Source organism: Eucyclogobius newberryi, unplaced genomic scaffold, assembly GCF_026437365.1.
Source record: "Eucyclogobius newberryi isolate DKJ021-1_F unplaced genomic scaffold, fEucNew1.0.hap1 SCAF_18, whole genome shotgun sequence".
In the NCBI taxonomy this organism is placed as follows: Eukaryota; Metazoa; Chordata; class Actinopteri; order Gobiiformes; family Gobiidae; genus Eucyclogobius; species Eucyclogobius newberryi.
In genome coordinates, this window is record NW_027315812.1 from 4367111 (window position 1) to 4389185 (window position 22075).

The following is a 22075-nucleotide window of genomic DNA, read 5'->3' on the forward strand; positions in this document are numbered from 1 at the left end:
TGAACATGAGAAGAACACATGAAAATGAGATGAACACATGAACATGTGATGAACACATGAACATGAGAAGAACACATGAACATGACATGAACACATGAACATGACATGAACACATGAACATGAGAAGAACACATGAACATGTGATGAACATATGAACCTGTGATGAACACATGAACATGACATGAACACATGAACATGTGATGAACATACATGTGATGAACACATGAACATGAAAAGAACACATGAACATGAGAAGAACACATGAACATGAGAAGAACACATGAACATGTGATGAACACGTGAACATGTGATGAACACATGAACATGTGATGAACACATGAACATGACATCAACACATGGACATGACATGAACACATGAACATGACATGAACATGTGATGAACACATGAACATGACATGAACATGACATGAACATGAGAAGAACACATGAACATGAGAAGAACACGTGAACATGACATGAACACATGAACATGTGATGAACACATGAACATGAGAAGAACACGTGAACATGACAGGAACACATGAACATGTGATGAACACATGAACATGACATGAACACATGAACATGTGATGAACACATGAACATGAGAAGAACACGTGAACATGACAGGAACACATGAACATGTGATGAACACATGAACATGACATGAACACATGAACATGTGATGAACACATGAACATGAGAAGAACACGTGAACATGACAGGAACACATGAACATATGATGAACACATGAATATGAGAAGAACACGTGAACATGACATGAACACATGAACATGTGATGAACACATGAACATGAGAAGAACACGTGAACATGACAGGAACACATGAACATGTGATGAACACATGAATATGAGAAGAACACGTGAACATGACAAGAACACATGAACATGAGATGAACACATGAACATGACATGAACACATGAACATGTGATGAACACATGAACATGAGAAGAACACATGAACATGAAAAGAACACATGAACATGTGATGAACACGTGAACATGTGATGAACACATGAACATGACAGGAACACATGAACATGAAATGAACACATGAACATGACATGAACACATGAACATGTGATGAACACATGAACATGAGAAGAACACATGAACATGAGAAGAACACATGAACATGTGATGAACGCGTGAACATGTGATGAACACATGAATATGAAAAGAACATATGAACATGAAAAGAACACATGAACATGAGAAGAACACATGAACATGTGATGAACACGTGAACATGAGAAGAACACATGAACATGTGATGATGTGATGAACACATGAACATGACATGAACATGAGATGAACACATGAACATGAGAAGAACACATGAACATGAGATGAACACATGAACATGAGATGAACACATGAACATGAGAAGAACACGTGAACATGACAGGAACACATGAACATGTGATGAACACATGAACATGAGAAGAACACATGAACATGTGATGAACACATGAACATGAGAAGAACACGTGAACATGACAGGAACACATGAACATGTGATGAACACATGAACATGAGAAGAACACGTGAACATGACAGGAACACATGAACATGTGATGAACACATGAACATGAGAAGAACACATGAACATGACATGAACACATGAACATGACATGAACACATGAACATGAGAAGAACACATGAACATGTGATGAACACGTGAACATGTGATGAACACATGAACATGAAAAGAACATATGAACATGAAAAGAACACATGAACATGAGAAGAACACATGAACATGTGATGAACACGTGAACATGAGAAGAACACATGAACATGTGATGATGTGATGAACACATGAACATGACATGAACATGAGATGAACACATGAACATGAGAAGAACACATGAAAATGAGATGAACACATGAACATGTGATGAACACATGAACATGAGAAGAACACATGAACATGACATGAACACATGAACATGACATGAACACATGAACATGAGAAGAACACATGAACATGTGATGAACATATGAACCTGTGATGAACACATGAACATGACATGAACACATGAACATGTGATGAACATACATGTGATGAACACATGAACATGAAAAGAACACATGAACATGAGAAGAACACATGAACATGAGAAGAACACATGAACATGTGATGAACACGTGAACATGTGATGAACACATGAACATGTGATGAACACATGAACATGACATGAACACATGGACATGACATGAACACATGAACATGACATGAACATGTGATGAACACATGAACATGACATGAACATGACATGAACATGAGAAGAACACATGAACATGAGAAGAACACGTGAACATGACATGAACACATGAACATGAGAAGAACACATGTTCATGTGTTCATCACATGTTCATGTGTTCATGTCATGTTCATGTGTTCATGTCCATGTTCATGTGTTCATCACATGTTCATGTGTTCATGTCATGTTCAGAACATGTGTTCATGTCATGTTCATGTGTTCATGTCATGTTCATGTGTTCATCACATGTTCATGTGTTCATGTCATGTTCATGTGTTCATCACATGTTCATGTGTTCTTCTCATATTCATGTGTTCAGGTCATGTTCATGTGTTCATCACATGTTCATGTGTTCTTCTCATGTTCATGTGTTCATCACATGTTCATATGTTCTTCTCATGTTCATGTGTTCTTCTCATGTTCATGTGTTCATGTCATGTTAATGTGTTCTTCTCATGTTCATGTGTTCATGACCTGTTCATGTGTTCGTGACCTGATGAACCCATGAACATGTGATGAACACATGAACATGAGAAGAACACGTGAACATGACATGAACACATGAACATGTGATGAACACATGAACATGAGAAGAACACATGAACATGACAGGAACACATGAACATGTGATGAACACATGAACATGACATGAACACATGAACATGTGATGAACACATGAACATGAGAAGAACACGTGAACATGACAGGAACACATGAACATGTGATGAACACATGAATATGAGAAGAACACATGAACATGAAAAGAACACATGAACATGTGATGAACACGTGAACATGTGATGAACACATGAACATGACAGGAACACATGAACATGAAATGAACACATGAACATGACATCAACACATGAACATGTGATGAACACATGAACATGAGAAGAACACGTGAACATGACAGGAACACATGAACATGTGATGAACACATGAATATGAGAAGAACACGTGAACATGACATGAACACATGAACATGTGATGAACACATGAACATGAGAAGAACACGTGAACATGACAGGAACACATGAACATGTGATGAACACATGAATATGAGAAGAACACGTGAACATGACAAGAACACATGAACATGAGATGAACACATGAACATGAGAAGAACACGTGAACATGACATGAACACATGAACATGTGATGAACACATGAACATGAGAAGAACACGTGAACATGACAGGAACACATGAACATGTGATGAACACATGAACATGAGAAGAACACGTGAACATGACATGAACACATGAACATGTGATGAACACATGAACATGAGAAGAACACGTGAACATGACAGGAACACATGAACATGTGATGAACACATGAACATGACATGAACACATGAACATGTGATGAACACATGAACATGAGAAGAACACGTGAACATGACAGGAACACATGAACATGTGATGAACACATGAACATGACATGAACACATGAACATGTGATGAACACATGAACATGAGAAGAACACGTGAACATGACAGGAACACATGAACATGTGATGAACACATGAATATGAGAAGAACACGTGAACATGACATGAACACATGAACACGTGATGAACACATGAACATGAGAAGAACACGTGAACATGACAGGAACACATGAACATGGGATGAACACATGAATATGAGAAGAACACGTGAACATGACAAGAACACATGAACATGAGATGAACACATGAACATGACATGAACACATGAACATGTGATGAACACATGAACATGAGAAGAACACATGAACATGAAAAGAACACATGAACATGTGATGAACACGTGAACATGTGATGAACACATGAACATGAAATGAACACATGAACATGACATGAACACATGAACATGTGATGAACACATGAACATGGACATGAACACATGAACATGACATGAACACATGAACATGTGATGAACACATGAACATGACATGAACACATGAACATGACATGAACACATGAACATGACATGAACATGTGATGAACACATGAACATGACATGAACATGACATGAACATGAGAAGAACACATGAACATGTGATGAACACATGAACATGACATGAACACATGAACATGTGATGAACACATGAACATGTGAAGAACACATGAACATGACATGAACACATGAACATGACATGAACACATGAACATGTGAAGAACACATGAACATGACATGAACACATGAACATGACATGAACACATGAACATGTGATGAACACATGAATGTGAGCTCTGACCGGTGCTGCTGTAGAAGGCCAGTCCACTCGACGCCTGGAAGTGCTCGATGAAGAACTGCGACAGAACCATCTCGTCCGTCCTCAGCGAGTCGTTCCCGTTCTTCCAGTACAGCATCAAGTCGTTCTCGTTGTACGCGTCTGGAACACAAGAGGGCGCCGTGAGTTCAGGTGCTGAGCGCTTCACGTGGTCAGAGGCGAAGGCGCTCACAGCTCTCCAGCTCCAGAGAACAGTTCTGAGTGTCCAGAGGGAACCTGCTGAAGTCCATGGAGCAGAGCGCGGTCACTGTCACTCTGGAACACACAAACATCTCTTATTATACATCATATTTATTCTGTTCTGTTCCCACAACCTCACGTGACCTGAGCGTGAACTGCACCTGACGCTGTAGAGGATGTTCCCGTCCGGATAGACCCTCAGCATGATGTTCTCCATGGTGGTGTCGTGGATGAACGAGCGCTTGGAGTGGACGAAGAACACATCGGGAACCCAGATCTTCTTCACCAGGCGCGAGTCGAACGTCCTGCTCTTGTTGTTGCGGGACGGGAACGACAGGCGCTCGTCCTTCCAGTAGTGGCGCAGGTAGAGGGTCATGGTGAAGTCCTGGGGCAGAGAGAAATATGTACCTTAGGGTGTTTGAAGTGTCCGTCGTCGCCCCCTGCTGTCTCTGAGCGTAAACCAGCCGTGTAACATCGACCTGAAGACAACTCTCCTGAGAAACCCTGGCTCCTTTTTATTATTTTCCCACATTTGTTTGTGTTTTTACTGCCTTTGCGTCTGTTCTCTGAGAGTGTATTTTCACCAGGGACCTGCAGGGGGAGCTCTATCGCCACAGGGACTTAATACTAATCCAAAATACAAAGTAGTCCAATAGTTTGTTTGTCACGTTTGTTTTGGTTCGTTTGGGCGCTTCACCTTTGACTCCGCCCAAACCATAACGCTGCTCTGTGATTGGTCTAGTCTCCAAACCGGTGGCATTATTCTGACACACAGCGGCGTGATGTTCAGGGTTCGGGTTGTGGAACGTGAACCTCGTCAGAGTGAGACAAACGTTCAGGTCTCATGAGCAGGAGAAGCTTCTCACCATGTTGACCTCAGAGATGCTGTCGATGCTCTCCACCTGGACGTCGATGCCCACAGGGATCGCCGAGCCTGACGCAAAACCAAACAAGAACATGTTAGCAAAGTCTGGTTTAGTCCAGGTTTAGTCCAGGTTTAGTCCAGGTTTAGTCCAGGTTTAGTCCTGGTTTAGTCCTGATTTAGTCCTGGTTTAGTCCAGGTTTAGTCCTGGTTTAGTCCAGGTTTAGTCCTGGTTTAGTCCTGGTTTAGTCCTGGTTTAGTCCAGGTTTAGTCCAGGTTTAGTCCAGGTTTAGTCCTGGTTTAGTCCTGGTTTAGTCCAGGTTTAGTCCAGGTTTAGTCCAGGTTTAGTCCAGGTTTAGTCCTGGTTTAGTCCTGGTTTAGTCCTGGTTTAGTCCAGGTTTAGTCCTGGTTTAGTCCAGGTTTAGTCCTGGTTTAGTCCTGGTTTAGTCCAGGTTTAGTCCAGGTTTAGTCCTGGTTTAGTCCAGGTTTAGTCCTGGTTTAGTCCTGGTTTAGTCCAGGTTTAGTCCAGGTTTAGTCCAGGTTTAGTCCAGGTTTAGTCCTGGTTTAGTCCTGGTTTAGTACAGGTTTAGTCCAGGTTTAGTCCAGGTTTAGTCCTGTTATAGCTGGTCCTTCCTGTGCTCTAGACCATATTAACCTCATGTCAAACCTACATTTACCAAACCCACGTCTTTCTCTCTGTTTTCATTTCAACCCCTCGACACAGTGAGCTAAAGTGAACGCTTTCCCGCCGGCCACCCACACCATCACCCCCCCACACCATCACCCCCCCACACCATGACCCCCCCACACCATCACCCCCCCACACCATCACCCCCCACACACCATCACCCCCCACACCATCACCCCCCCACACCATCACCCCCCCACACACCATCACCCCCCCACACCATCACCCCCCCACACCATCACCCCCCCACACCATCACCCCCCACACCATCACCCCCCCACACCATCACCCCCCACACACCATCACCCCCCACACCATCACCCCCCCACACCATCACCCCCCCACACCATCACCCCCCACACACCATCACCCCCCACACCATCACCCCCCCACACCATCACCCCCCCACACACCATCACCCCCCCACACCATCACCCCCCCACACCATCACCCCCCCACACCATCACCCCCCACACCATCACCCCCCCACACCATCACCCCCCCCACACCATCACCCCCCCACACCATCACCCCCCCACACCATCACCCCCCCACACCATCACCCCCCACACACCATCACCCCCCACACCATCACCCCCCCACACCATCACCCCCCCACACACCATCACCCCCCCACACCATCACCCCCCCACACCATCACCCCCCACACACCATCACCCCCCCACACCATCACCCCCCCACACCATCACCCCCCACACACCATCACCCCCCACACCATCACCCCCCCACACCATCACCCCCCACACACCATCACCCCCCACACCATCACCCCCCCACACCATCACCCCCCCACACCATCACCCCCCCACACCATCACCCCCCACACCATCACCCCCCCACACCATCACCCCCCCCACACCATCACCCCCCCACACCATCACCCCCCCACACCATCACCCCCCCACACCATGACCCCCCCACACCATCACCCCCCCACACCATGACCCCCCCACACCATCACCCCCCCACACCATCACCCCCCCACACCATGACCCTCCCACACCATGACCCCCCCACACCATCACCCCCCCACACCATGACCCCCCCACACCATCACCCCCCCACACCATGACCCCCCCACACCATCACCCCCCCACACCATCACCCCCCCCACACCATGACCCCCCCACACCATGACCCCCCCACACCATGACCCCCCCACACCATCACCCCCCCACACCATGACCCCCCCACACCATCACCCCCCCACACCATGACCCCCCCCACACCATGACCCCCCCACACCATCACCCCCCCACACCATCACCCCCCCACACCATGACCCCCCCCACACCATGACCCCCCCACACCATCACCCCCCCACACCATCACCCCCCCACACCATCACCCCCCCACACCATCACCCCCCACACACCATCACCCCCCCACACCATCACCCCCCCACACCATCACCCCCCCACACCATCACCCCCCCACACCATGACCCCCCCACACCATCACCCCCCACACACCATCACCCCCCCACACCATGACCCCCCCACACCATGACCCCCCCACACCATCACCCCCACACACCATCACCCCCCCACACCATCACCCCCCCACACCATCACCCCCCCACACCATGACCCCCCCACACCATCACCCCCCCACACCATGACCCCCCCCACACCATGACCCCCCCACACCATCACCCCCCCACACCATCACCCCCCCCACACCATGACCCCCCCACACCATCACCCCCCCACACCATCACCCCCCCACACCATCACCCCCCCACACCATCACCCCCCACACACCATCACCCCCCCACACCATCACCCCCCCACACCATCACCCCCCCACACCATCACCCCCCCACACCATGACCCCCCCACACCATCACCCCCCACACACCATCACCCCCCCACACCATGACCCCCCCACACCATGACCCCCCCACACCATCACCCCCACACACCATCACCCCCCCACACCATCACCCCCCCACACCATCACCCCCCCACACCATGACCCTCCCACACCATGACCCCCCCACACCATCACCCCCCCACACCATGACCCCCCCACACCATCACCCCCCCACACCATGACCCCCCCACACCATCACCCCCCCACACCATCACCCCCCCCACACCATGACCCCCCCACACCATGACCCCCCCACACCATGACCCCCCCACACCATCACCCCCCCACACCATGACCCCCCCACACCATCACCCCCCCACACCATGACCCCCCCCACACCATGACCCCCCCACACCATCACCCCCCCACACCATCACCCCCCCACACCATGACCCCCCCCACACCATGACCCCCCCACACCATCACCCCCCCACACCATCACCCCCCCACACCATCACCCCCCCACACCATCACCCCCCACACACCATCACCCCCCCACACCATCACCCCCCCACACCATCACCCCCCCACACCATCACCCCCCCACACCATGACCCCCCCACACCATCACCCCCCACACACCATCACCCCCCCACACCATGACCCCCCCACACCATGACCCCCCCACACCATCACCCCCACACACCATCACCCCCCCACACCATCACCCCCCCACACCATCACCCCCCCACACCATGACCCCCCCACACCATGACCCCCCCACACCATCACCCCCCCACACCATCACCCCCACACACCATCACCCCCCCACACCATCACCCCCCCCACACCATCACCCCCCCACACCATGACCCCCCCACACCATCACCCCCCCACACCATCACCCCCCCACACCATGACCCCCCCACACCATCACCCCCCCACACCATGACCCCCCCACACCATGACCCCCCCACACCATGACCCCCCCACACCATCACCCCCCCACACCATGACCCCCCACACCATCACCCCCCCACACCATGACCCCCCCCACACCATGACCCCCCCACACCATCACCCCCCCACACCATCACCCCCCCCACACCATGACCCCCCCACACCATGACCCCCCCACACCATCACCCCCCCACACCATGACCCCCCCACACCATCACCCCCCCACACCATGACCCCCCCCACACCATGACCCCCCCACACCATCACCCCCCCACACCATCACCCCCCCACACCATGACCCCCCCACACCATCACCCCCCCACACCATCACCCCCCACACACCATCACCCCCCCACACCATCACCCCCCCACACCATGACCCCCCCACACCATCACCCCCCACACACCATCACCCCCCCACACCATCACCCCCCCACACCATCACCCCCCACACACCATCACCCCCCCACACCATGACCCCCCCACACCATGACCCCCCCACACCATCACCCCCCACACACCATCACCCCCCCACACCATGACCCCCCCACACCATGACCCCCCCACACCATCACCCCCACACACCATCACCCCCCCACACCATCACCCCCCCACACCATCACCCCCCCACACCATGACCCCCCCACACCATGACCCCCCCACACCATGACCCCCCCACACCATCACCCCCCCACACCATGACCCCCCCACACCATCACCCCCCCACACCATGACCCCCCCCACACCATGACCCCCCCACACCATCACCCCCCCACACCATCACCCCCCCACACCATGACCCCCCCACACCATGACCCCCCCACACCATCACCCCCCCACACCATCACCCCCCACACACCATCACCCCCCCACACCATCACCCCCCCACACCATGACCCCCCCACACCATCACCCCCCCACACCATCACCCCCCCACACCATCACCCCCCCACACCATGACCCCCCCACACCATGACCCCCCCACACCATCACCCCCCACACACCATCACCCCCCCACACCATCACCCCCCCACACCATCACCCCCCCACACCATGACCCCTCCACACCATCACCCCCCCACACACCATCACCCCCCACACCATCACCCCCCCACACCATGACCCCCCCACACCATGACCCCCCCACACCATCACCCCCCCACACCATCACCCCCCCACACCATCACCCCCCACACACCATCACCCCCCCACACACCATCACCCCCCACACACCATCACCCCCCATAAACTAGTTGAAAAAAAAGAAAAGAAACAAACGCGCAACAAAAAGCAACACAACAACATGACAAAAGGAGATAAAAAGCAACATAAACGTGACGAAAAGCAACAAAAAGAGGCAAAAGCGTGACTAAACTTGACAGACATTTCAAACTCTGACTTGATCTGGTGCTGAAGCTCAGTGTTTCCACTGATGCTAACGACTATGTGGAGCCTTATCAACACAAAGCTAGCATAGCACGTTAGCAACAGCTGTTTCCTGTTTATGGCCGCACGGCACTCGCTTTGTCAAGAGCCACAATCTGATATTTCCAGCTCATAATGCGTCTGACGTTAGCATTAGCATTAGCATGACATAAAGAGAGGTTCAAATGCGGCGAGGAGGCTTTAGCCACGCCCCTCACATGCAGAGAAGTCAAAGAAATGAGGAAAAACTGTTCCTGTGCATGCTAGCTTTAGCCACGCCCCTCACACATGCTAGCTTTAGCCACGCCCCTCACACATGCTAGCTTTAGCCACGCCCCTCACACATGCTAGCTTTAGCCACGCCCCTCACACATGCTAGCTTTAGCCACGCCGCTCACACACGCTAGCTTTAGCCACGCCCCTCACACATGCTAGCTTTAGCCACGCCCCTCACACATGCTAGCTTTAGCCACGCCCCTCACACATGCTAGCTTTAGCCACGCCCCTCACACATGCTAGCTTTAGCCACGCCCCTCACACATGCTAGCTTTAGCCACGCCGCTCACACACACGCAACAATTTCATCCATGACATGTGCACAACTATTTTTCAGTGTCAGTGTTTTACATTTTTTGTGGGAGACAAACAAGAGACAAACAAGAGACAAACAAGAGACAACAACATGAAATGGTTTGGACACATGTGTAAACAGCACTTTCTCTTCCTGTCGCTACAGTTTTCACTAAAAGCTTTTTATTCTCCCGAAACTGGATTTCCTCATGTTTGAGTTTAGTTTGTGTTTGAGTCTTCTTCCTCTGACTAAACAGACCTCTTTCCTCCCTCTCCCCTCCTCCCTCTCTCCCTCCCTCCTTCTCTCCTCTCCCTCCCTCCCTCTCTCCCTCCCTCCTTCTCTCCTCTCCCTCCCTCCCTCTCTCCTCCCCTCCCTCCCTCTCTCCTCCCCTCCCTCCCTCTCTCCTCCCCTCCTCCCTCTCTCCCTCCCTCCTTCTCTCCTCTCCCTCCCTCCCTCTCTCCCTCCCTCCCTCTCTCCTCTCCCTCCCTCCCTCTCTCCTCCCCTCCCTCCCTCTCTCCTCCCCTCCCTCCCTCTCTCCTCCCCTCCCTCCCTCTCTCCTCTCCCTCTCTCCTCTCCCTCTCTCCCTCCCTCTCTCCTCCCTCCTTCTCTCCTCTCCCTCCCTCCCTCTCTCCCTCCCTCCCTCTCTCCTCTCCCTCCCTCCCTCTCTCCTCCCCTCCCTCCCTCTCTCCTCCCCTCCCTCCCTCTCTCCTCCCCTCCCTCCCTCTCTCCTCTCCCTCTCTCCTCTCCCTCTCTCCCTCCCTCTCTCCTCCCTCCTTCTCTCCTCTCTCTCTCTCCCTCCCTCTCTCCTCCCTCCTTCTCTCCTCTCCCTCCCTCCCTCTCTCCCTCCCTCCCTCTCTCCTCTCCCTCCCTCCCTCTCTCCTCCCCTCCCTCCCTCTCTCCTCCCCTCCCTCTCTCCTCCCCTCCCTCCCTCTCTCCTCCCCTCCCTCCCTCTCTCCTCTCCCTCTCTCCTCTCCCTCTCTCCCTCCCTCTCTCCTCCCTCCTTCTCTCCTCTCCCTCCCTCCCTCTCTCCTCCCCTCCCTCTCTCCTCCCCTCCTCCCTCTCTCCTCCCTCTCTTCTTGACCTCTGTCCTGGGCCTTAAATCCGCTCCATATTGTTTTGGATGATCAGATTTAGTTTTTTGTGGTTGAAGTTTTCAGGTCAAACTTTCGTCCTGGACATTGATAATCCCTGGACACAAATATGGTCAGGCTTGATGCTTTTGGATCCTTTTAGATTAAAGTACTTTGGGTCATTTGGGTCATTTCATTGGAGGAAGAAAAACAAGTGATAATAGATAAAATAAGACTTATTCTTTTTGAAGAGTTAATACTGCAACATCGCCACGTTTCCACTGGTTCACTTTGGATTGTTCGGCCCTAAAGTGTCTTGAGTCTCTGGTCTTGGGTCCTAAGTGGCCCCTGAGAGGTTCTAGCTCCCAAAGTGTCTGGCTCTTGAGCTCCAGGTGGACTTTAGCTCAGGGGGAGGAGCTTCACAGCACAGCCAGATGATTGGACGAGAGACTCAGACCAAATCAAGAGGCAAAAAGCAGAGAAACACAAAATAATCATTTGTCTCCAAACTCTGACTCGATCTCGTGCTAAAGCTCAGTGTTTCCACTGATGCTAACGACTATGTGGAGCCTTAGCAACACAGAGCTAGCCAAGCACGTTAGCAACAGCTGTTTCCTGTTCATGGCGGCACGGCACTCGCTTTGTCAAGAGCCACAATCTGATATTTCCAGATCATAATGCGTCTGACATTAGCATTAGCATTAGCATGACATAAAGAGAGGTTCAAACGCGGCGTAGAGGCTTTAACCACGCCCCTCACACACACTCACTTTAGCCACGCCCCTCACACACACTCGCTTTGGCCACGCCCCTCACACACACTCGCTTTAGCCACGCCCCTCACACACACTCGCTTTAGCCACGCCCCTCACACACACTCGCTTTAGCCACGCCCCTCACACACACTTGCTTTAGCCACGCCCCTCACACACACTAGCTTTAGCCACGCCCCTCACACACACTCGCTTTAGCCACGCCCCTCACACACACTTGCTTTAGCCACGCCCCTCACACACACTAGCTTTGGCCACGCCCCTCACACACACTCGCTTTAGCCACGCCCCTCACACACACTCGCTTTAGCCACGCCCCTCACACACACTCGCTTTGGCCACGCCCCTCACACACACTCGCTTTAGCCACGCCCCTCACACACACTCGCTTTAGCCACGCCCCTCACACACACTTGCTTTAGCCACGCCCCTCACATGCAAAGAAGTCAAGTCGGAGGATTAAAGCTGTTTACGGATGTTTTTAAAGTGGATTCTGAGACGAGCTTGTTTAAGGTCCCGAGGATTAAATGTGACAGAGAGAGAGACGGAGAGAGAGACGGAAAGAGACACAGAGAGAGAGACGGAGAGAGACACAGAGAGAGAGACGGAGAGAGACACAGAGAGAGAGAGAGAGAGACACAGAGAGAGAGAGAGAGAGAGAGACGGAGCGAGAGACGGAGAGAGAGAGAGAGAGACACAGAGAGAGAGAGAGAGAGAGAGACGGAGAGAGACACAGAGAGAGAGACGGAGAGAGACACAGAGAGAGAGACGGAGAGAGACACAGAGAGAGAGAGAGAGAGAGAGAGAGAGGAAAGAAACAAACCCACATTTTGATGAAACAATCATGAATTGTTACATGAGAGTGATACTTTTGTGTGCGATGCCCTCTCGCGTCACATGTGTTTAATCTGCAGATGTTTCCTGAGAACAGGAGCTGCTATTGTTCCATCTGCCTCAAACCCACCGTAATCCAGATTACACCCCTCACAATCCCACTCCCACGAGCCAAAGGAGCCAGGCCAGAGGAGGAGCCAGAGGAGGAGCCAGAGGAGGAGCCAGAGGAGGAGCCAGAGGAGTCAGGCCAGAGGAGGAGCCAGAGGAGTCAGGCCAGAGGAGGAGCCAGAGGAGGAGCCAGAGGAGGAGTCAGAGGAGTCAGGCCAGAGGAGGAGCCAGAGGAGGAGCCAGAGGAGGAGCCAGAGGAGGAGCCAGAGGAGTCAGGCCAGAGGAGGAGCCAGAGGAGGAGCCAGAGGAGGAGCCAGAGGAGGAGCCAGAGGAGTCAGGCCAGAGGAGGAGCCAGAGGAGTCAGGCCAGAGGAGGAGCCAGAGGAGGAGCCAGAGGAGGAGCCAGAGGAGGAGCCAGAGGAGTCAGGCCAGAGGAGGAGCCAGAGGAGGAGCCAGAGGAGGAGTCAGAGGAGTCAGGCCAGAGGAGGAGCCAGAGGAGTCAGGCCAGAGGAGGAGCCAGAGGAGTCAGGCCAGAGGAGGAGCCAGAGGAGGAGCCAGAGGAGGAGTCAGAGGAGTCAGGCCAGAGGAGGAGCCAGAGGAGGAGCCAGAGGAGGAGCCAGAGGAGGAGCCAGAGGAGTCAGGCCAGAGGAGGAGCCAGAGGAGGAGCCAGAGGAGGAGTCAGAGGAGTCAGGCCAGAGGAGGAGCCAGAGGAGTCAGGCCAGAGGAGGAGCCAGAGGAGTCAGGCCAGAGGAGGAGCCAGAGGAGGAGCCAGAGGAGGAGTCAGAGGAGTCAGGCCAGAGGAGGAGCCAGAGGAGGAGCCAGAAGAGGAGCCAGAGGAGGAGCCAGAGGAGGAGTCAGAGGAGGAGTCAGAGGAGTCAGGCCAGAGGAGGAGCCAGAGGAGGAGCCAGAAGAGGAGCCAGAGGAGGAGCCAGAGGAGGAGTCAGAGGAGCCAGGCCAGAGGAGGAGCCAGAGGAGGAGCCAGAGGAGGAGCCAGAGGAGTCAGGCCAGAGGAGGAGCCAGAGGAGTCAGGCCAGAGGAGGAGCCAGAGGAGTCAGGCCAGAGGAGGAGCCAGAGGAGGAGCCAGAGGAGGAGCCAGAGGAGGAGCCAGAGGAGTCAGGCCAGAGGAGGAGCCAGAGGAGGAGCCAGAGGAGGAGTCAGAGGAGTCAGGCCAGAGGAGGAGCCAGAGGAGTCAGGCCAGAGGAGGAGCCAGAGGAGTCAGGCCAGAGGAGGAGCCAGAGGAGGAGCCAGAGGAGGAGTCAGAGGAGTCAGGCCAGAGGAGGAGCCAGAGGAGGAGCCAGAAGAGGAGCCAGAGGAGGAGCCAGAGGAGGAGTCAGAGGAGGAGTCAGAGGAGTCAGGCCAGAGGAGGAGCCAGAGGAGGAGCCAGAAGAGGAGCCAGAGGAGGAGCCAGAGGAGGAGTCAGAGGAGCCAGGCCAGAGGAGGAGCCAGAGGAGGAGCCAGAGGAGGAGCCAGAGGAGTCAGGCCAGAGGAGGAGCCAGAGGAGTCAGGCCAGAGGAGGAGCCAGAGGAGTCAGGCCAGAGGAGGAGCCAGAGGAGGAGCCAGAGGAGGAGCCAGAGGAGGAGCCAGAGGAGTCAGGCCAGAGGAGGAGCCAGAGGAGGAGCCAGAGGAGGAGTCAGAGGAGTCAGGCCAGAGGAGGAGCCAGAGGAGTCAGGCCAGAGGAGGAGCCAGAGGAGGAGCCAGAGGAGGAGTCAGAGGAGTCAGGCCAGAGGAGGAGCCAGAGGAGGAGCCAGAAGAGGAGCCAGAGGAGGAGCCAGAGGAGGAGTCAGAGGAGGAGTCAGAGGAGGAGTCAGAGGAGTCAGGCCAGAGGAGGAGCCAGAGGAGGAGCCAGAAGAGGAGCCAGAGGAGGAGCCAGAGGAGGAGTCAGAGGAGCCAGTCCAGAGGAGGAGCCAGAGGAGGAGCCAGAGGAGTCAGAGCTCATGGCGTAGAACTTCTTTATAAACTCCAGTGTCACAAATCAATGTGACATCATCAAAAACATCATCTTTTTGTAGATTTGAGCACATGTTTGACTTGTCGTGTGTTTTCTCTCAGAGCGAACACCAGATCCTCGGTCAGAGGAGGAGCTCCAAGGTCCAAAATGTCCAGACTTTCCTTCAATGGACCGGGGAAGTTACAGGTCAGATCTGTGGCGAGGCGAGCACACTCACAGTGAGAATGCACCTTTTCTCCACTGTGTTTTTAGAGACAAAACAACCGCTGGTTCCGGGCCAGAAAAGTTCCACAGTGCACCTTTATCAGAGTGAGCCGTCCCGTGAGCCGTCCCGTGAGTCGTCCCGTGCTGAGCCGTCCCGCACTGAGCCGTCCCGCGAGCCGTCCCGTGCTGAGCCTTAGTGAGAATGTGGGTCAGGAGGAGCGTCCCGCGCGGGTGGATGGGATTAGTCCAGATTACAGAGGTGTGGGTTTATGTTATGGCCCATACACTTTCACTCAGACTAAAGGCAGCGCTGTTCCCGCTGCAGAATATGGAACACGGCGCGATCAGCGTCCAGAGCTCAGCGTCCAGAGCTCAGCGTCCAGAGCTCAGCGTCCAGAGCTCAGCGTCCAGAGCTCAGCGTCCAGAGCTCAGCGCGTCCGGGCGAAACAAAGACGCTTTGTTTAATATCCATATTGTTCATGAATATTAATTAAAACAACAATATGTTATATCCCTCATCTTCCTTAACAGCTTTCAACCATCTATGGAGCTGCACACGCCTTTCACAGTTCCACAGTTCCACAGTTCTGCAGTTCTACAGTTCTACAGTTCTACAGTTCTACAGTTCTACAGTTCTACAGTTCTACAGTTTTACAGTTTTACAGTTCTACAGTTCTACAGTTCCACAGTTCTACAGTTCCACAGTTCCACAGTTCTACAGTTCCACAGTTCCACAGTTCTACAGTTCTACAGTTCTACAGTTCTACAGTTCCACAGTTCTACAGTTCTACAGTTCTACAGTTCTACAGTTCTACAGTTCTACAGTTTTACAGTTCCACAGTTCTACAGTTCTACAGTTCTACAGTTCCACAGTTCCACAGTTCCACAGTTCCACAGTTCTACAGTTCTACAGTTCTACAGTTCTACAGTTCTACAGTTCTACAGTTCTACAGTTTTACAGTTTTACAGTTTTACAGTTCTACAGTTCTACAGTTCCACAGTTCTACAGTTCCACAGTTCCACAGTTCCACAGTTCTACAGTTCTACAGTTCTACAGTTCTACAGTTCCACAGTTCCACAGTTCTACAGTTCTACAGTTCTACAGTTCTACAGTTTTACAGTTCCACAGTTCTACAGTTCTACAGTTCTACAGTTCCACAGTTCTACAGTTCTACAGTTCTACAGTTCCACAGTTCTACAGTTCTACAGTTCTACAGTTCCACAGTTCTACAGTTCTACAGTTCTACAGTTCTACAGTTCTACAGTTTTACAGTTCCACAGTTCTACAGTTCTACAGTTCTACAGTTCCACAGTTCTACAGTTCCACAGTTTTACAGTTTTACAGTTCTACAGTTCTACAGTTCCACAGTTCTACAGTTCCACAGTTCTACAGTTCTACAGTTCTACAGTTCTACAGTTCCACAGTTCTACAGTTCTACAGTTCTACAGTTCTACAGTTCTACAGTTCTACAGTTCCACAGTTCTACAGTTCTACAGTTCTACAGTTCTACAGTTCTACAGTTTTACAGTTCCACAGTTCTACAGTTCTACAGTTCTACAGTTCCACAGTTCTACAGTTCCACAGTTCCACAGTTCTACAGTTCTACAGTTCTACAGTTCTACAGTTTTACAGTTCCACAGTTCTACAGTTCTACAGTTCTACAGTTCCACAGTTCTACAGTTCCACAGTTCCACAGTTCTACAGTTCTACAGTTCCACAGTTCTACAGTTCTACAGTTCCACAGTTCCACAGTTCTACAGTTCTACAGTTCCACAGTTCTACAGTTCTACAGTTCCACAGTTCTACAGTTCTACAGTTCTACAGTTCCACAGTTCTACAGTTCCACAGTTCCACAGTTCTACAGTTCTACAGTTCCACAGTTCTACAGTTCTACAGTTCCACAGTTCCACAGTTCTACAGTTCTACAGTTCCACAGTTCTACAGTTCCACAGTTCTACAGTTCTACAGTTCCACAGTTCCACAGTTCCACAGTTCCACAGTTCTACAGTTCTACAGTTCTACAGTTCTACAGTTTTACAGTTCCACAGTTCTACAGTTCTACAGTTCTACAGTTCCACAGTTCTACAGTTCCACAGTTCCACAGTTCTACAGTTCCACAGTTCCACAGTTCTACAGTTCCACAGTTCCACAGTTCTACAGTTCCACAGTTCTACAGTTCTACAGTTCTACAGTTCCACAGTTCTACAGTTCCACAGTTCCACAGTTCTACAGTTCCACAGTTCCACAGTTCTACAGTTCTACAGTTCCACAGTTCTACAGTTCCACAGTTCCACAGTTCTACAGTTCTACAGTTCCACAGTTCTACAGTTCCACAGTTCCACAGTTCTACAGTTCTACAGTTCCACAGTTCCACAGTACATGTAGGGTTTTTAAAAACAAAAAAGAAACTAGAAAAGAAGAAAAGCTGCTGTGTCTTTTCCCTTTGAACCCTCAGAAAAGGTCAGAATGAGTTCATCCTAGTTCTTCAGGAACTCTTTATAACAGGGCTATTCAACTCAAGGCCTGGGGGCCAAAGCAGGCCCTCTGAGTGATTTAATGCGGCCCACAACCCATCATCCAGATATTTTAAAAACAGTTCTAGTTCAGTCCTGGGTCAGTCCTGGGTCAGTCTAGGGTCAGTCCAGGGTCAGTCCCGGGGTCAGTCCAGGGTCAGTCCTGGGGTCAGTCCAGGGTCAGTCCTGGGGTCAGTCCTGGGTCAGTCTAGGGTCAGTCCAGGGTCAGTCCCGGGGTCAGTCCAGGGTCAGTCCTGGGGTCAGTCCCGGGTCAGTCCCGGGTCAGTACCTCCAAACCCAGGTCTCATGGCGAAGTCGTGTTCTTCGATTCTCAGCAGCTGTTCAGTTTTGATGAGCAGAGTTTTGGTGCTGTCCAGACGCTTCAGCTTGTAATCGATCCTCCTGTAAAACACCAGATGGTTTAGTCCTGGTTTAGACCTGGTTTAGACCTGGTTTAGACCTGGTTTAGACCTGGTTTAGTCCTGGTTTAGACCTGGTTTAGTCCTGGTTTAGACCTGGTTTAGACCTGGTTTAGACCTGGTTTAGTCCTGGTTTAGACCTGGTTTAGACCTGGTTTAGACCTGGTTTAGTCCTGGTTTAGACCTGGTTTAGTCCTGGTTTAGACCTGGTTTAGACCTGGTTTAGACCTGGTTTAGTCCTGGTTTAGACCTGGTTTAGTCCTGGTTTAGACCTGGTTTAGACCTGGTTTACGCCTGGTTTAGACCTGGTTTAGTCCTGGTTTAGTCCTGGTTTAGTCCTGGTTTAGACCTGGTTTAGTCCTGGTTTAGACCTGGTTTAGTCCTGGTTTAGACCTGGTTTAGTCCTGGTTTAGACCTGGTTTAGACCTGGTTTAGACCTGGTTTAATCCTGGTTTAGACCTGGTTTAGTCCTGGTTTAGACCTGGTTTAGTCCTGGTTTGGACCTGGTTTAGTCCTGGTTTAGACCTGGTTTAGTCCTGGTTTAGACCTGGTTTAGTCCTGGTTTAGTCCTGGTTTAGTCCTGGTTTGGACCTGGTTTAGTCCTGGTTTAGACCTGGTTTAGTCCTGGTTTAGACCTGGTTTAGTCCTGGTTTAGTCCTGGTTTAGTCCTGGTTTGGACCTGGTTTAGTCCTGGTTTAGACCTGGTTTAGTCCTGGTTTAGACCTGGTTTAGTCCTGGTTTAGACCTGGTTTAGTCCTGGTTTGGACCTGGTTTAGTCCTGGTTTAGACCTGGTTTAGTCCTGGTTTAGACCTGGTTTAGTCCTGGTTTGGACCTGGTTTAGTCCTGGTTTAGACCTGGTTTAGTCCTGGTTTAGACCTGGTTTAGTCCTGGTTTAGACCTGGTTTAGTCCTGGTTTAGACCTGGTTTAGTCCTGGTTTGGACCTGGTTTAGTCCTGGTTTAGACCTGGTTTAGTCCTGGTTTAGACCTGGTTTAGTCCTGGTTTGGACCTGGTTTAGTCCTGGTTTAGACCTGGTTTAGTCCTGGTTTGGACCTGGTTTAGTCCTGGTTTAGATGCAGAGGACATATGTGCCTCAGGGGTTGATAACGAGGGGGGGAAAGTGGCTCTTTAATGACTGTTTGGGCCTTTATCTGTGTAAACTGTGACTGAAGCGGCTCAAACACAAGAACAATCAGCTCTAAATATGGGGCGTAATGTGGTTTTAGGATTCAAACCCAGACACGAAACATGTTTCTGCCTCTGCAAACAACACATCAGCGTTTGTGCCGGAAAAGCTGCAGAATGAAGCTTTAGTGGAGCGTTCAGGGCCCCCTCTGGTGCAGGGCCCCCTCTGGTGCAGGGCCCCTTCTGGTGCAGGGCCCCCTCTGGTGCAGGGCCCCCTCTGGTGCAGGGCCCCTTCTGGTGCAGGGCCCCCTCTGGTGCAGGGCCCCTCTGTTGCAGGGCCGTAACACCAGAGTCTGGGGCCTGGGGAAAAACCAGCAGAAGAAGAAGAAGAAGCAGAAGAAGAAGAAGAAGAAGAAGCAGAAGAAGAAGAAGAAGAAGAAGAAGAAGAAGAAGAAGAAGAAGAAGAAGAAGAAGCAGAAGAAGAAGAAGAAGAAGAAGAAGAAGAAGAAGCAGAAGAAGAAGAAGAAGAAGAAGAAGAAGAAGAAGAAGAAGAAGAAGAAGAAGCAGAAGAAGAAGAAGAAGAAGAAGAAGAAGAAGAAGAAGAAGAAGAAGCAGAAGAAGAAGAAGAAGAAGAAGAAGAAGAAGAAGAAGAAGCAGAAGAAGAAGAAGAAGAAGAAGAAGAAGAAGCAGAAGAAGAAGAAGAAGAAGAAGAAGAAGAAGAAGAAGAAGAAGAAGAAGAAGAAGCAGAAGAAGAAGAAGAAGAAGAAGAAGAAGAAGAAGAAGAAGCAGAAGAAGAAGAAGAAGAAGAAGAAGAAGAAGAAGCAGAAGAAGAAGAAGAAGAAGAAGAAGAAGAAGAAGAAGAAGAAGCAGAAGAAGAAGAAGAAGAAGAAGAAGAAGAAGAAGAAGCAGAAGAAGAAGAAGAAGCAGAAGAAGAAGAAGAAGCAGAAGAAGAAGAAGAAGAAGAAGAAGAAGAAGAAGAAGAAGAAGAAGAAGCAGAAGAAGAAGAAGAAGAAGAAGAAGAAGAAGAAGAAGAAGAAGAAGCAGAAGAAGAAGAAGAAGAAGAAGAAGAAGAAGAAGAAGAAGCAGAAGAAGAAGAAGAAGAAGAAGAAGAAGCAGAAGAAGACACCGTTCTGGACTTTTCAGGCGGGGGGTATTGAAGCAGAAAGCCTCCGGTGAGTGGGTTTGACGTGTTTGTGGTGGACGTCTGAAGTGAAGAATGCAGCTCGTCTTTGTCCTCGGGCCAGAAGGGCAGAGTTCACGTGTGTTTGTCCCGAGGCTGAAGCGTGTCCTCTGCCAGAGTCATTACGGAGATGGTCGTTTACGCCTAACTGCAGAGGGGGCGGGGCCAGAACCAGTCCGACGCCCTTCCTCTCACTTATTGAGCTTAAACAAAGACGTGATGTCACCATTTCACGTACGAACAATTGACCGTTCGTGACACGTCCGTACAGAGAACACACCTTTATGTCCACAAACTCATGTCGAGTTATGGTTTATTCACTTTTACCGACAGAAGAGACGTTAAACTTTGTGTCAGTTTTTGTCTCATGTGAATTGGCCTGTGAGCCCTAAACCAGGAGAAACATCTGCTTTTTCACCATTAGAAGGTGCATTTTGTAGGATTATTACATTATGTTACACAATCCATCGATTCAAATTCAACCAAAATATTACAAATAAGTAAAATGTCTCAAATAACTAAAAGGCCCCATAAATCACCAAAAAAAAAATTCCATATTTTTCCCAAATGCTGAAATTCCAGTTTCAAAGTGTTTTCAAGCCAGAAAAAAGTGACTTGTTTTTTACTTGTTAAACTTTCTGAGATAAAGATGTTTTATGAATATTAACAGGAAAAAAAACATTTGAAAAAGCTAATTTATGAATTTGTTAATAGCCAAAAGCTCAAAAACAAACAAAAAAACAGTTGTTATATGTTATTGTTAAATGTTAAATGTTAAACTGAAATACTGTAACATTTATATAACATTA

At 50.7% G+C, this 22075-nt stretch overlaps 1 protein-coding gene across 1 annotated transcript in view; it reads right to left on the reverse strand.

The window, feature by feature from the left end:
* LOC140364871 (gamma-aminobutyric acid receptor subunit rho-3-like) overlaps positions 1-22075 on the reverse strand; it is a 37573-nt gene that overhangs the window by 5044 nt on the left and 10454 nt on the right. Inside the window, exons 2-6 of the mRNA XM_072451258.1 lie at positions 18832-18944; positions 5617-5684; positions 4912-5135; positions 4743-4825; positions 4535-4672 (exon numbers count right to left, since the gene is read on the reverse strand). Coding sequence (XP_072307359.1) covers positions 4535-4672; positions 4743-4825; positions 4912-5135; positions 5617-5684; positions 18832-18944 — 626 coding nt within the window. The remainder of the gene's footprint in view (positions 1-4534; positions 4673-4742; positions 4826-4911; positions 5136-5616; positions 5685-18831; positions 18945-22075) is intronic.